Consider the following 16,002-nt stretch of genomic DNA (forward strand, 5'->3'; position numbering starts at 1 on the left):
TCTCTCCCTGCTGGCGTTTAGAAAAAGGTCTTGACATGAGGGTTGATTAAGAGATTAAATTACTTGTTGACACATGTTTGTTGCATTGACGACAAGTAATGCAGCGGAACTTGATCCATAAACACTGACACCATTTTTTCCCTCCTTTGTTTTGGTTTGACCTATTTAGAATAAAATGTAAATTATTCCAGATGTCATTCGAGAAAAACTTTACCCTGAAGACTTGGCCAACCTGTGTGAATATTCTCTGATTCAAAAGTGACCTACTTCTCTCTGAAGGGAGTGCACAGAGAGTTTGGTGCACAGCTTTTAGAAAGGCACAGGTAAGGAAAACACACAACCATAAACCACTTCCTGCTGCTGCGTTAGACAAACACTACATTGGTTTATAGTTATCTGAATTAGTTACCCTCTGAAAAAAGAAAATAACCAGGAAACAACTTGTGCAATTTACAGTAAAGTAACAGATTATCTTCTTCCGCTCTGTGCAGCCCAAGATTGCCCAGTATATTCCGTTGGTTACTGACTCATCTGTCCTCATGTATGTAGGAGGTTTTGACACCAAAAAAATACCCTCAGCTACATGAAACCACTCACTGGTGTTTTCCCGCAAAGCACTTCTTTACCAAAAATAAATTGACTAGTCATGAGTGTGATTCTGACTTTATACCAGTTGAGGCATTGACTTCCGTTTAGACTGGCTGTAAATTATTCTGTCTGTTTTCTCCCTTCACAGTCCTTCTGCTCTGCACTTTGCTGATAAAAGAGCAGTTTAAATTAGGAATCATGCGTCATGCCAGAATAATCTGATCACATCAAAGGATTAGTTGGCCTCCTCCCATTGTTTCCCCGCTGCTCTGGTATGTTTGCACGTCATGTGTTTGTGCAGCGACTGAAAAGAAGGAAGAAAGCGCTGACGGACCACGTGAAGCCACAACCTCCAACTGACATCACATCATGTCATGTTGTGTCACTGTGAAGACGCACACCATTCAGGTAAAACAGGTTTTGTGGCATTCTCTCTGTTATCCTCCCTCCTTCTTGTTGTACTGTCTCTCTCTTGCTCTTCCAAGTTTGTTTATCACTGACTGTATCTGCAGATGGTTCAACAGATTCTACCAAGCTGATCATGGATTACTCTCAGCCTTTCTCTGTCCTCAATCAGAGGCTGAAACCTCGATACAGAGCACATCTCATCTCGCCTCTTAACGAAGTGGATGAAACACAGGTGGGCTCACTTCGGAGTAGGGCCACATCTCAGCGACAAACAGTTATGCCGACAGAGCTGGATCCAAAAGTCTCTTTGACTAAAACAGAAGATCCAGAGGAAGCTGGAAAGAATGAGTATTTGGTTTCTGATGACCTAGAAGAAGAAATTTTTGCCCCTTTGCCAGCCTTCACCACGTCAAGCCTTCTCACTGAGATGAATTTGACAGACGCTGGTGAAGGGGAGATGGCAGACGACGACAGCAGCACCTCACAGTCTGAGGACAAAGACAGCTCAGGTGAGCTGGCCTCAGAAGACACAAGAGACTCTGCAGAGTCAGGGGCTTTGACCGGCGAAGGTGGGAGCTCCTTCCAGAGGAGCTACTTCGACGGGACCTTACCAGACCTGATAAAGAGTGGCAGGCCGCTTGGCAGACGCAGGACACTGGGACATGTCTCTGAAACAGTAGGGAAACTCTTTTTATTGTATTGTATATGTGTTGAAATCTGCTCTGCAGTTTACAAGCTTATCAAACAAAGAAACCTGTTGTACTGGGAGGAGACAGCCTTAACCGTTGCTTAGCAGTATACCAAACACATACAAAAGCCACAAAATTATAGATTAAAGTTCAAGTATCTTGTCCTACAGCATAATGAAATATTTTTAAAATATGTGTGGCACCTTGATGTCAGAGAGCAGTAAACTTCAGCTGATAATTACCGGGTTTGATTTGTGGTTATGAGTGTGAAAATGGAAACACTGTTGGTGGAGAAAATATTTGTGTCTCATACTTTAATAGCTTCCATTGCTCGGGTGTCTTTGTGCGCCTTTGAGTGTGTTTCTTGTAATGCCCTCATGTGTGCACATTTGGTGAGTTCTCAGCCAGTACGACTGGATTTCTTGCCTCCAGTTTCACCCAAGAATCTAGATAGCAGTTTCTGTTTACATAGTGTTAAAATGTAATGAAGTTGGACTTTTTGTGTGTAGGTGTGTAATAGTCTAACAACAAAACATGGTTACGTGCCTTTTTAAAAGTTCTAATGGGCTATATTTCACTGTCTGTAGCTTAAAGAAGTACGCAGGGAGGTGGAGCTGTCTCGCAGGAGAAGCATCAAGCTGAAGGCTCAGGTGGACAAACTGCAGGAGAACAGAGATGGACCAGGCTGGAGTCAGCACAGAGAGAGGGTAAAGCCTGCATACGCACACACACATGCACACATCCGAAGAGCTCTGCAGGTTTATTATACCTTCTTTCTACTAATTTCCATCCCAGGTCACAGAGGAGGTTCTGTCCATTCTGAGGCTGCTGCACCCGCTGACAGAGCCAGAGACCAGCCAGCCAGAGCCGTCTGGAGGGGAAAACTGCCTGGACGCTGCCTTGGCACAGCTGCAGAATGTGGCACGCAAACTGGCAATCAGCCAAACCAAACAGGTCAGGGCAACACCTGCATGCACTCAAATAAAGCTGCTAACCATTTCCTTAGCTTGAGTTGATTTTAGTGGGCATGTTACTCAGAGGAATGTTTGCTTTGCTCATACTAGTGGTGGTTCAAGTGACAAAGGTGAGAAAGTGTATTCATGGAGGGTTTTTATTTTCTATTTCTCGTGTAAATATTAGAATGTTCTCTCTTGTGAAAAATGTCTTTGTGTTCTTTTATTGATACAGACAGGAAACATGGGAGGGACCTACAATTTAAACCTTGAACAGTGTGGATTAGTGTTACGGCTTAACTCAACCATTAAACTAGTGAACAACACTGATTATATTAACTTAATACAAGTAACAAGAGCTGCCTGATATAAAGGTGCTTTCATTTGCAAATGCTAAAAGACTCCATTATATTTTTGTCCGGGTATCAATGTATTTACACTTTCTAGGTATTTTTATTTTTTAAACTTTTTCTTACTGGAAGTCTTAAAATTAGCCGTCAGCATAGGATGTATAAATATCGACGACCCCTCCATGATGTCACCTATAGCTTTCTGTGCATTGTGCTTTTGAAACCAGTTGTTGCCATCTTGGCAGTTTCTGAGTCCTCCTACTTTCTGGCTACTCAAAAAAAAATAGCAAAAGAAGTGAAGTGTGAGGTGGGCCATAACAGCATCTCTTGGCCTAGGGTTGTCCTGTGATGGTACCAATCAAGGGCTCTTAATTATACATTACTTTAAGCCTTAATACACCTTCCAATGGTGTTTTATATATATATATTTTTAAAATCACCCCAAGTACAGTTGTCACAAACGGGGAAGTGTTTTAGTTGTAAACATGTAGTCATATTTATTATAAAGTTGTACATTTTAACATGGAAGTCTGAAGGGATTGACTCACTTTTGAAGTCAGGCTCAAGAGGTCGTTTAAGGACCTTTGAGCTTCATTTTCCATTCTTAGAGTTTGCTGCTTTGCCCCGAGGTGTGTGCACATTAATGTCCTCGTGAGACGCCTCACCACCCTCCTAATGAAGCACTTTCTGTATTGTTCTGTTGAGGAAAGATCATCAGTTTCTCCACCCAGACGTCAAAGCTCTGCTATGTGGCTTGACAAGTTTACCGGTGACAGTATCATCAGGTGTTTCTGGTATTTACCGAATGCCAGTCAGACATTTAGAGAAAGTCACAAGGTGTGCGACTGAAGCTGGGATTAGATATGAATGTTAAAAGACAGTTCAAACAGAATGACACCAGTGAGGTTAAAGGTGAAGAATAACAAGAGTTGCAACATTACATAACTGCCTTCTCTGCTCATTTGTCCATTTAGGATATAAAACCTGGAAAAAAGGGAGCAGAGGACAGTGCTATTCTGCAGCAGGCGTTGCGGGACAGAGATGAAGCTATAGAGAAGTGAGTCCACACACAGTCACACTACTCTAAATAACAAATGAATCCAAATTTGAGGGGGGAAAAGGGGAAGCTGAAAGTCCTCCATCTATTTTGAGGAGTGTGTCATTGTTTCTGTTCCGCTGTGCAGGAAGAAAGCGATGGAGGCCGAGCTGCTGCGGAGTAAAACAGAGCTGATGGCACTGAACAACCAGCTGCTGGAGGCTGTGCAGAAACGTCTGGAGCTGTCGCTGGAGGTGGAGGCCTGGAAGGTAAACCTGAGCTAACTTTACTGTTTAACAGGGACAACAGAAGGATGTGCTCACTGAACAAACACACAACTAAAATCTACGAAAGTGGCTCATACTGAGTGAAATGGAGATGGTAGGGAAACGTGAACACATGGAAGTCAGCCAGGGAAAAAGTAGGACACTCACACACACATATAATGAGTGTTAAGCAGACGCTGCTTTCAGAACGTGTTGAGCCGTGAAACACACACAATACCAACTACAATTAAGATTCACACACGTTACATTCAGCACATTGCAGCCGTAGAAGCCAGCTGGTATCCTGCCACAGTGTTTTGGCCTCGGGCCTGTGTGTTCTTCGGCTGAGTGCCTGCCTCCCTGCAGTGTCACACTGAAACTACATTGCACACTGCAAGTGTTGTCAAGTTTACTGGTGAGAGCAACAGTGTCTGTTTAAGCTTTACACGCCAAATCTAAACAGATTTAAAAACAAAAGCCAAGTTAAAAGAATGAGATGGTGTAATTTAATACAAGCCTAAATAAATCAATGCAACAACAAATATAAAATGACTTTACCTATAACTTTAAGATATTATAATGAAATATTTTGTAGTCACAACTATCCATAATTCATGAATATGCATGTTAATTCTGTTAGTGTCAGGTTTGTCACTGACCCACTGTGCCCAACAAACTCATAATTTATGACAATCTGATCATTATTTTGTGATCCATCTTGTAAGCAAAGGCTGAAATATACATTTGCAGTTAATAAAAAATGACATGACCCCCTCTGCTCTACAACCCTTCTCCTAACAACCTCTGTACAGACCTTTATTCGCCAGCAACGCTCACAATACATGTCTCTGAAAGCATAGACATGATATGAAATAGATCACACTCCCACAGGTTTGAAATCTCACTCATTACCACTTGTGTCTTTCACACATTTTCTGCTACATGACTCTCTGTAGATTTGCAGATGTCTTTTTTTTCCCAGGTATTTGTTTTTCATGCTTTGACGGCCTGTTTTTTTTGTTTGTTTTTTTTACCTTTATGTACCTCAGGAGGACATTCAGCGGATCCTCCAACAGCAGGTGCAAAGTCAGCAGCAGGCAGAACAGGCCCAGAAGAAGACCTCTCGTCTGGGCATCCTCAGGAGAAACAAACAGCCCATCCAGCGGCCGCCCAACTTCCCTCTGCCCACCCCTCCCACAACCAACACAAACCAAATCTTCTTCTCCAGATCTGCTGCTCCGGCTCCCAGCACGCCTTCTTCTTCCAGCACCAGGTGGAAGATGAGGAGGGGCAAGAGCAGCCGTCAAGGAGACCAGGATTCAGAGTTTGGTTGTGAAAACGACGGCTTCCAGGTCGTATCACTCGACTAAAAACACTGATGACTTTACGACGAGTGCCATCTTTTACCTACTTAAAGTCTGTTTTCAGACAATATGCATCTTACTGTCCCTTACTGAAGCATGTTTAACACTCAAAGGTAGTTTTCCCGTTTATCTGCTGATGGGGAAAAGTTTAACATAAAATCTGTATTTTACATCTGAGCACCAACTAGCTTGGAAAACAGCTTTGCACTAATATGTAGCCGACCATGTGGAAAAGCTCCAGTGCACAAACACAGAGCGGGAACTTTTCAATGAATTAGGAGACTTCTTGTGTCCGGCGGTTACACTTGTACAATGAACCATATTTGCATATTCATAGATTCTGGATTTCTCAGTGAGGAAGGAGGCAAAGATGCCATTTTAAACTATTTTAACGAGGTAACTGAACTTTCTTTTTGTGGAAAAACCATATCGCGCACAAATTATCAAAGTATTTTTTATACTTTAAAACATGTCTGGAGGAAATGTTTATTATTTTCTTGGGGAACATGCTTTAAATGTTGGATCTAGTGTCAATTATGCATGAAATATAACAGATTGTGAATGAGCCAAGTAAATGTTGAATACTGTAACACTTAAATGCCTTATACTTATTGACCTGAATACTTGTTAGTGCTTGTAAATAAATGAAATTCGTATTCAAAACCTGAGTCAGACTACATTTTGTGATGCTCACCACATCACTTTAGCTTGTTGCAAGGTTCAAAAGAAAGCAGGATAAACTTTGTTGCATATTTTGGCTATTTTATTGTATAATATCATTTTCAACAATATATATTCCACTTCTATATGCATCTTGCACACATTTAAAATGTATATATATATTTTTATATATATATGCCATTATCTAGAATGAGTGCCACCATACCGGCGACATGTTCAACAAACTGAGACAAATATAGCACAGCAAAGTCGCACCTGATGACGAGAAAAGGCATGCTCATAGTGAAACAATATACAATCCTGAACAGATGATTACAGTCTTCAAACAACATTTTCTATACTGTTGACAGGGCGATCTCCTTTGACTTGTTCTTGTCCGACTGCAACAGTGCAGAAGCACAACCTGCATTCAAATGTCAGCACAACCCAACCCCCCAACAATCTATTCACATTGTGCAACAAGACAGATCTGTCCTGTGGTTGAAGGAGGATGAAGGGGCGACTCTCCGCTAACTGGAGCTTTATAAAAAGAATCAAATAAGGAGAGTTTTACTCAACTGAATTCTGATCATTTAAAGCCTTTTTAGACTGTATTGACATCAAATGAACATAAAACACTGATTGTAGTAAACATCTAGCGCCTCAACTGTTAAGCCTCCTTGTGAGGAAAAAAAAAAAAAAAAATCACACAGAACTGGCAACCCAGCTGCCAATCTAGAGTCCACTGACAGTTTCTGTAGAATTAAAGTCTTTTTTTTTTTGTTATAAAGTTTTACAGAAATGGAAAAGGAGCTCTCAGTAAAAGAGGCGCATACAAATCAACAACACCCTGCTTATTCACACAGATGGCAGTTTCACTACTGGACCATACTTTTCAAACTCATGGAAACAGAAAGGATATTAACACTATCACGGTTAGATAACAACATACAGTGTTGCAGCATATATTTGTGAGATACCCATAGAACCTTGCGCCTTATTTGTAAAGAGTACGTGAGATACAGATAATAAATTGGGAAAACCATTGTTTCATCAAAACACTAACTGGACTGACCAAATACAAAGACACAACAACGTTACTACGGCTTATTGCCAGACAGACAAAAGAATAGTATAAGTGTATAATAACTAGCATATCCAGTTGTAACCTGAGACGGTCAGGAAACAGTTTGTGCTGATACTGCATGAGAGTTTCAGCTTGGTTTTAATACGCGATTATATTGGCATAAAAATATAACCGGCGTTCTCGATGACCTGGAATTGTGACACTGTAACCAACCTCATTAAAGACATACAGCAGATATAGAGGAGAGGGCTTGTTCCTGCCCACAATACTGAATATACCACTATTATAAATATTAAAATAACCTCCTACAGCAAACCATCTGTACACATCAAATCTGTATTGCAGCCTCTGTGCAGAGCTCCAACCTCCTGACACGATTTCTGCTTTGCACATTCTTTACTCGTCTCCAAGAAGAACTTCTCAGATATATAGTATTTGTTTCATTGCAGTGCTGTCACAACTTTCATAACCTAACAGCGATCTTACTGCTGGTTCACTTCAGCAGTCTGATTGTACTTGACCTAAAGCCACTTTTCTATTATACTGGCATAAATGTGTCAACATAAAGAAAGCACTGTGCAAATCAGAGTTTCTTTGGATTAGTATATCACCTCCAAAAACAGCCCCGTAATGTTACACTGGAGATATTGTCGTTGCTACCGTCTACCTAAAAATCACATCCAAAAACCAGCCAATCTAGTAGCACTACCTGTCTGGCAGAGAGACTAAACAAAACAAAAGTTACCTACACTACACTAACGTTGATACTATTAAAAGGTAAGAACTGACTGCCGAAAAAGGGTGAGTTTGGTCCAGTGTTGGCAAATATTAGCATCATTAATGACTCCACTCGCGTTTGCTGAAGCTGCTGAATTCTCACCTTCAGTTTTCGACTAGCGGACGCTCAGAGTTGCTGAGGTTTTAAAAAAAAAGTTCTGAGGCGAAGGATGGAGGCAGCTAGGACTGAAGGAAGGAGATGATGGAGCTGATGAAATCTAAGGGTTTGTCTGCGTGAATCCAGTGGCTTGCATCTGGGATGTACTGGATGTCAGCGTTGGGGAACAGCCTCTGGATTTCTGGGTAATCATCGGAGCTGGACCAGGACATGGAGAAGGAGGTTAAGAAGGGTAAAAGACTTGGAAAACCAAAAATTCTATATACACATGATGGTGAATATTAGTCAGTATCAATCAAAATAGATTTTAAAGGCTGAAATTATTTTTCATGGATGCATCCAGGTGGTCAAAGGGTTTTAATCCTTGTAACTGAAGATCCTCGGATCAACTCTGGGAACTTCTGCCTTTCCCTCATTAGTCCGTCTTTATTGTATGCTCTCCAAATAAAGTCAAAATATTTCTGCCCTACAGGTATATATATATATATATATATATATATTTATTTTAAAAACTGTCATAAATATGGGTTATCACAGTTTAATTTGTAAAAACGTGTTTCTTCTTAAACATTAATTTAATTTTGCTTTTCGTTTTTGGGCTTGTTATGCTTTTGTAAAATTTATTGCATTTTATATTGAAACTGTGGTCCATGTAAATTCCATATTTCCATTTCATTCAGCTTATTTATTCATATTTATTTCATTTCTTTCCCCCCCGGTGCTTCGGTATAAATATGTATCACATCAGTTTACATTGCAGACACGTATACATGATGTTTGTGCTGCTCGTGTCTGAACATTTTTTAACTGATTACAACGCAGTCAGTGAGTTGACTCTACTTTTTGTCCTGATCATGAAGATATTAGTCCAGAATACAGTAAATTTATCGTGAACTTAAGACTGGCATACTGAGGTATATAACAACAAAACAATAATAACTAAAGGCCATTAGCACAGAGCAAATCTATTTAAGTTTGTGTGTGGTAGTCACTTTCAGCAAAGAAATAAGACTGTGTACTTTACAGTTAACAGGAGATTAAAGTGACACCTGTTCAACTTTTTGTTAAAGCAAACATCTCATCAGCCAATCACATAGAACACATTCAATACATTCAGGCATGTAAGCATGACAACGGAGATCTGCTGAAGTTCAAACCAACCATCAGAATGGGAAAAAAAAGAAAACTTAAGTGAATTTGGACATGACGTAGTTGTTTGTTTGAGCATTTCAGAACCTGCAGATCTGCTGGGATTTTCAAGCACAAACATCTCTAGGATTAACAGAGGATGGTCAGACTGGTTCAAGCTGATAGAAAGCCAACACTAACTCAAAAAAATACTCTTTAAAATGAAGCATACAGACGAGCATCTCTTAACGCACAACGTGTTAAACCTTGAAGTAGATGAGCTCCAGCTACAGAAGAGCCCACTGGGTGCTGATGCTGCCAGCTAAGAACAGAAAACTGAGACTAACTGGAAAATAGAAGATTGGAAAACTGTTTTCTGGTCTGAGTCTAGATTTGCACTGTTACATTCAGATTGTAGGGTTAGAATCTGGTGTAAACAGCATGAAACCATGGATCCAGTCTGCCTTGTATCAACAATCCAGGCTGGTGGTGGTGGGGGATATTTTCTTGGCACATTTTGGGCCCCTTAGTGCCAAGTGAGCATCAGTCATTTAACACCACAGACCTGAGTACTGCTGCTGACCACGTCCATCCCTTTATGGCCACAGTGTACCATCTTCTAATGGCTACTTTCAGCAGGATGACACACCACAAAACGCACAAAGCTCAGATTGTCTCGGATTGGTTTACTAGACAGGACAATGTTCTTAATGCCACTCAAATGGCCTCCACCGTCATCAGGTCTCTATCGAATGATGGCAGAACTAGATTAATTCTATTTAATACTACTACAGGAATGATTTGTGCATACAACATGAAGTTGAGTATTTTAAGCATATGCCCCTTTCCCTATAGAACCAAAAACTCTTTGTCTGTTGTATATTATACCTGATATAAGCCGAACTGGCTCCACCCAAAAACAGCGTAGGGCCATCATAGGTGGCGTCAACGTTGGGGAAACTCATGATGTCATCAAGGTGCGCTGAGATGGACTCCAGGTTGACCCTCCAGGCGTAGTGTCCGTTCTGCTCCACCAGGTTAGTCAGCAGGAACTGACGCACCGAGTGCTCCTGAGGGAGGGAAAGACAGAAGATGACGACTGTTATTTAAAACAAATTTAGCTACTGGCAGAGTATATGTGAAGGGAATTATCACCCAGATCTGTACTGTGTTCATAACTTGCAGCTCATTGTTGGGATTGTAGAGGTCACAACTTTACAGTTTTGGTTCACTCTTATCACTCGTAGAGTCATTTTCAGGAAGAATGGAGCAATTTGGCAGTAAAAAAATCTCTGAAAACAGACAGTTTTTAGCAGCTTAAGAGTCAGATGGTTCCATTAGGAGTGGGTTGAGACCAAAATAGAGCAAATAGAGAGTCAGCATTGGACTTAAATTCATCAGGTGGTTAGCAACGAAACTCCAAATAATTCAAATAGATAACTTTAAATAATCCAAACAGGTCGCTGGCTGCCAACAAGTTTGACACATCAACTTTGTTAAGCAATAATGCTGCCCTCAAGTGGCCCGAAAGAGCAGCTATTGCAAGTTTCTTGTCAGCAACATGAAACTAGATAAAGCATAGTTATGACAAACTAATGGATTTCCTAGAAAAAAGCAGATTTTCTTTATTTAGCGATTTTAAAGACTGAATGGCATGATATCAGAAAGCACTTCTGACCTTGACCAAACTGCGCAGCTGATCCTCAGCCATCCGCCTGGCAGTGGATCGAGGGATGTCAACGGAGATCTTCACATCCTGCATTGCCTGGATGTAATAGCGGAAGTTGGTGCGTGCGGTGGTCTGAGCTGGACTGATGTCCACAACCACCAACCTCTCCACTAAACCAGGCTGCAACGGAGACACAGACTGAAGTGAGCAAGTAGGAAAAGAGATGCAGTAAGACACGAATGACAAACAAGTGGGAAGCTGTGGCATGCGGGTCAGTGGAGGGTTACTAGATCCAGAGAGGACAGAAATGTACAGTGAGAAAGGTCAGGTGACATCCAGCGAGGAGACTATATGGTCATGATAAATTCATGGTGACATTTTGCAGCCACTAACCTGTGTCAAAGCCGTCGTCATGGCTGTTTTTCCTCCCATACTATGGCCGATGAGGACGCACTTCTCGATGCGCAGCTTGGCGAGGAGGTGTTTTAAATCGCTGGTCATCGCTTCATAAGTCAGCACAGGGCTGTGAGGGCTGTTACCATGGTTACGGGCATCTACAGTCAGCACCTAACTGGACAAAGGACAGTTAGGACACTTGGACTGGGGAAAAGGAGGCAACAAAAGCGGACACAAAAAAACTTTTATGTCAGCTGTATCATTTTTTTTTTTTCGCCCTGACTCTGGAAGGTAACAGCACAGACACAGACTGTACTGCGCACACAAAGTGATGAGTTTCTTCAAACAGTCCCTGGGGCAGATTATCTATCAGTGTTTATTACAACAGTACGGATTGTTGAGGAAGTGTATCAAATGACAGGCAACACACAGCTGATTGTACATTCCCAAGCCTGCTTTTGTAGGAGGGTTATTTTGAAACTGCAACACATAAGGATGAATTGTTCTTGATGTAACAGCAGACAGGTGTGATTTCTTCATCGCTGCATTACCTTTCGGCCTGTACGCTGCACCAAGGACTTCGCTATTGAGTGGAAGTTAGATTTACTGCCAAAAAGCCCATGCAGAAACACCAGGGGAGTGCTGTCTCCCTTCCCGTCGAAGACATCATAGGTCAAGCTGACTGGGCTGCGTGGAAAAAAACCATTCATGTTGATTAGTTACAATCTCCTTGGCTACATCTACAACAAGAATAATGCCACTACTTAGACAGGAACGGTAACTCTAAGTGATAAAACTCAAACTGATTAGACTCTCAGGGAGCAGAAATACTTCAACTCACAGTAAAAAAGAATTTCAGACCATCTTGTTTCTCTAATCAGACATAGATGCCAGCACCGATGACCGTACAAGTAAAAATACACTACGTTGAAGTCATCTTTTATCTAGAAACACAACATTTCACTGGGTACTACACAGATGGGTTAATTTAAAAAGTCATTATTAATCATTTTATGGCATTGTGATTTTAAATCTTGCTCTAATTAATCCCATATTACATAAAGATAGTATATTTAGGGCTTCGTAATATATAAACGTCTTGATACAGGCATGACAATAGCCATTTCACTGGAGCTTAACAATTTGGGGAAAATATCTAATTGTGATTCTTCTGACACACTGCAAAGTCCTGCTTCAGTTCAATGTTCAGCATATAATGAATCTAAAATATGTGACAGGGCATTGCAACATGATGTACAATCAAAAGCATGACTGTCATAGAAGGAGGATGGCGGGAATTTGTAAATCCAACGACACAACAGCTTAAACCCTCGATCAAACGTGCTGCATAACATACATCTGAAATTGCAGCCTTTGAGTTTGTCTAATTGCTTTGTTTCACATTGCGATTTAATTTGAAATCAATTAACTGTTCAGTTCTACTGCAGATGTTATATAACACTACACAGGGAGAGGAAACAATTTACATGACTCCCTGTACAAGGAAATAATAAAACACAATAGCCTTAATAACAATTTCTGAAGCGTTCACATTCAGGTATTACTGAGACAGAAAGGCTACCGTGGCCGTACATTATTTCAATCATTGATTCTTCTGTTTATCATTTGCTTAATTATTCATTTCGTCGTTTCACCCCATAAAATGTGAAAAATAATCATTACAAAGTCTCAGAGGCGGAGCTGATCTCTCCAAAATACTTATGTTTGATCAGGAGACCTCAACCTGGAAAAATGGATGTAAATCAGAGAAATCCCCAAATATTTACATTTTCAAAGCTAGAACCAGCAAATACTTGGCATACTTGCTTGAAGAATGACTACATTCTAAGATTGTTTCAGGAGCTTAATAGTTTGTCATGTCCTATATTTCACCAAAATTGCACAATTTTCAGCATATAGACTCAGTTGTGTGTTTATTAATTGCACCTTGCTGGGGAAAAAAAAAGAACAGTCTAGCATAACAACCCTGCAATAAATCTCATCCAATATGTCAACAGAAAACTAAACACCCACTGAGTTAAAACTATACTCGTCTAACCCGGTTTCAACAACAACTAACATTCAGGATTTTGTACAGAGGTGTCATATCATGAATAGGTCTGCAAGTAAAGATTATTTTCATTGTTGAATATTTGATTAGCTGTTTGATGTATGTCAGAAAACAGTAGAAAAAAAGAAAGAAAGAAAGAAAAAAAGCTGTGTTTCCAAAAGTCCAAGATAACAAATGTTTTGTTTAGTTCACAACCCAAGGATGCATTTTACTGTCCCTGACAAGAAAACAATAGGAAATATGTGCATTTAAGAAGCTGGAATCTGAGATTCAACACTTTAAAAAACACATTTAAACTGATTAATCATTGTCACAATAGCTGACGACTAATCATTAATTGTTGCAAGTCTACTCGTAAAACATTAATTGTAGCTAGGCTTACTAATAAATTACATGTAGCACAACATAGCCTACACCTAACATGACAGCAACGGTGGTTTAATTCAGCCGCACAACCAATAATACAAATGAGCACCAGAGCTGGTATTAAAATCTGTGATGACAGCTCAGGAGCAGGTTAACCGTCTAGCTAACCAGCCGCCTGAATGTCATTTACGTAAAGCGGTTTAAAGTTAAAGGATAATAAAAATGCTAGCACACGACACGGTGACAAACTGTAAAGGTTAAATAACCATTTCTCTTCACAATTGGCACAGTGGCACCGAGTTGCACAGCGCCACGCTACAGCTCAGCGGACAGAGGGCATCAGTTAGCCGGGCAGCTAGCAGCGGTACCTGGATGAGCTGGCTGCCCGGACCAGGGGAGCCACCCCGCAGCACACATCCTGCTGTCCGGCGAACAAGCGGCACGACGGCCGGCCGCCGAGCAGTCCTCTCTGAACCAGGCGACACAAAGCACTCATGGCAGCATACGGTCCGTTACCGGGCGGTGGATAACCAGCATGTGCGTCTCGAAACGTCCACGGTGACAGCAGGAGAGCCGGAGGGTGAACATGCAGAGCGGAGCGGCCGGAGGTCGACACGGAGGAGTGTGTCAACAGCTGATGTGCGTCATGACGTCAGACGCACAGGAAAACACGGCTTGTGTCCCTGAGTTTAGTCTGTCAGGATCTGACCTTTTTAGAATCACGTGTGTCTACAGCAGAGGAGGCTGCCATTCTACGTAGTGATGTTCGATAGCACCGATTTCCTTTTCGATCCGTTACTGAGTAAAATGCAGGCTGGTATCGGCGATACCGACCCGACACCGATACTTCGTGCAAATTGAAATTGCCAGTAAAACACTTAACTGCATAAATAAATGCCAAAATAATTGCACGAGTTTTCAGTACCTTCATTTTAAGATATTCAGTTAACATTTAAAGCAAATTAGACTGATGGTAAATAATAATAAGTGTGTTTTATAGACAAAATGTTAATTTTATTCATATTTTCTAGTACATAAGGATAAAAATTAACATTTTATATATAAAACACACTTATTATTTACAATCAGTCTAATTTGCTTTAAATGTTAAATTAACATCTTAAAATGAAGGTACCAAAAAAAAAAGAAGAAACTTGTGCAATTATTTTGGCATTTATTTATTTATTTTTATCCATATTTTCTATTACAGTAATGACTGAAAGAACGAGATCGCGGATACAAGCGGCCGAAATGAGTTTCCTCCGCAGGGTGGCTGGGCGCTCCCTTAGAGATAGGGTGAGGAGCTCAGTCACTTGGGAGGAGCTCGGAGTAGAGCCGCTGCTCCTCCACATCGAAAGGAGCCAGTTGAGGTGGCTCCGGCATCTGTTCCAGATGCCTCCTGGACGCCTCCCTGGGGAGGTGTTCCGGGCGCGTTCCACCGGGAGGAGACCTCGGGGAAGACCCAGGACACGCTGGAGGGACCATGTCTCCCAGCTGGCCTGGGAACGCCTAGGGGTCACCCCGGAAGAGCTGGGGGAGGTGTGTGCGGATCGAGAAGTCTGGGCGGCTTTGCTAAGGCTGCTGCCTCCGCGACCCGACTCCGGATAAGCGGGAGAAGATGGATGGATGTGTGGCGAGCGGGGCGTGCGGGGGCGCTACTAATAGATTGCCTAACTGATGGACTAAGGGGAAATGTGTTGACCGACAACGCCACCTGGGTTTAAGGTTCTCACACAGGGAACCGACCTACTCCTTGTTCACACACACACAGTCAAGCACACAGGTTCGCAACACACTGGGGGGAGACGTGGTTCTACATTATAAAAAATAGATTTTATTTTCGAACAATAGTTAAAATACAGTGACAGAATTAAAAATATAGAATTGAAATCACCAAAATCCCACAAGGCAGATTCAAATGAAAGCTAAGGAAAACCATGCAAAGCAAATGAGAAATCAAGAAAACCATGCAAAACCAAAGAAATAAACTCAAGCAATATCAATCTTTGCAAACACATGCAAAAATAACGAAAACAAACTCAAAATACAAAGCAAAACAAAATCACACAAACAAAC

The 16,002-nt window shown here is 41.3% G+C and overlaps 2 protein-coding genes across 2 annotated transcripts; one reads left to right on the forward strand and one right to left on the reverse strand.

The window, feature by feature from the left end:
- Positions 1-700: 700 nt before the first annotated feature.
- Positions 701-6,317, forward strand: LOC103370353 (uncharacterized). The gene is given in 8 exon segments (XM_074465734.1): positions 701-943; positions 945-996; positions 1,101-1,672; positions 2,273-2,392; positions 2,481-2,639; positions 3,963-4,045; positions 4,173-4,293; positions 5,340-6,317. Coding segments are annotated over 8 exon segments (1,509 nt in total). The 5' UTR covers positions 701-862; the 3' UTR covers positions 5,661-6,317.
- Positions 6,318-6,395: 78 nt separating this feature from the next.
- abhd11 (abhydrolase domain containing 11) lies at positions 6,396-14,543 on the reverse strand. Its single transcript, XM_008299381.1, has 6 exons — positions 14,295-14,543; positions 12,041-12,176; positions 11,487-11,660; positions 11,103-11,273; positions 10,313-10,494; positions 6,396-8,494 (listed from the first exon to the last, which is right to left on the reverse strand). Exons 1-6 carry the CDS (start codon positions 14,420-14,422, stop codon positions 8,359-8,361), a joined length of 927 nt encoding a protein of 308 aa, XP_008297603.1. The 5' UTR covers positions 14,423-14,543; the 3' UTR covers positions 6,396-8,358.
- Between the last annotated feature and the right edge of the window lie 1,459 nt (positions 14,544-16,002).

This window comes from Stegastes partitus, unplaced genomic scaffold (genome assembly GCF_000690725.1).
Source record: "Stegastes partitus isolate 25-593 unplaced genomic scaffold, Stegastes_partitus-1.0.2 Scaffold1411, whole genome shotgun sequence".
Taxonomy (NCBI): domain Eukaryota; kingdom Metazoa; phylum Chordata; class Actinopteri; family Pomacentridae; genus Stegastes; species Stegastes partitus.

Excerpts from the sequence above, each read along its gene's own strand:
- abhd11 (XM_008299381.1), bottom strand. The coding sequence starts at position 14,422 with ATGAGTGCTTTGTGTCGCCTGGTTCAGAGAGGACTGCTCGGCGGCCGG. Across the intron at positions 12,177-14,294 it reads CGGGCAGCCAGCTCATCCAG|CCCAGTCAGCTTGACCTATG; the intron begins GTACCGCTGCTA and ends TTTTCCACGCAG. Across the intron at positions 11,661-12,040 it reads TGCAGCGTACAGGCCGAAAG|GTGCTGACTGTAGATGCCCG; the intron begins GTAATGCAGCGA and ends TTGTCCAGTTAG.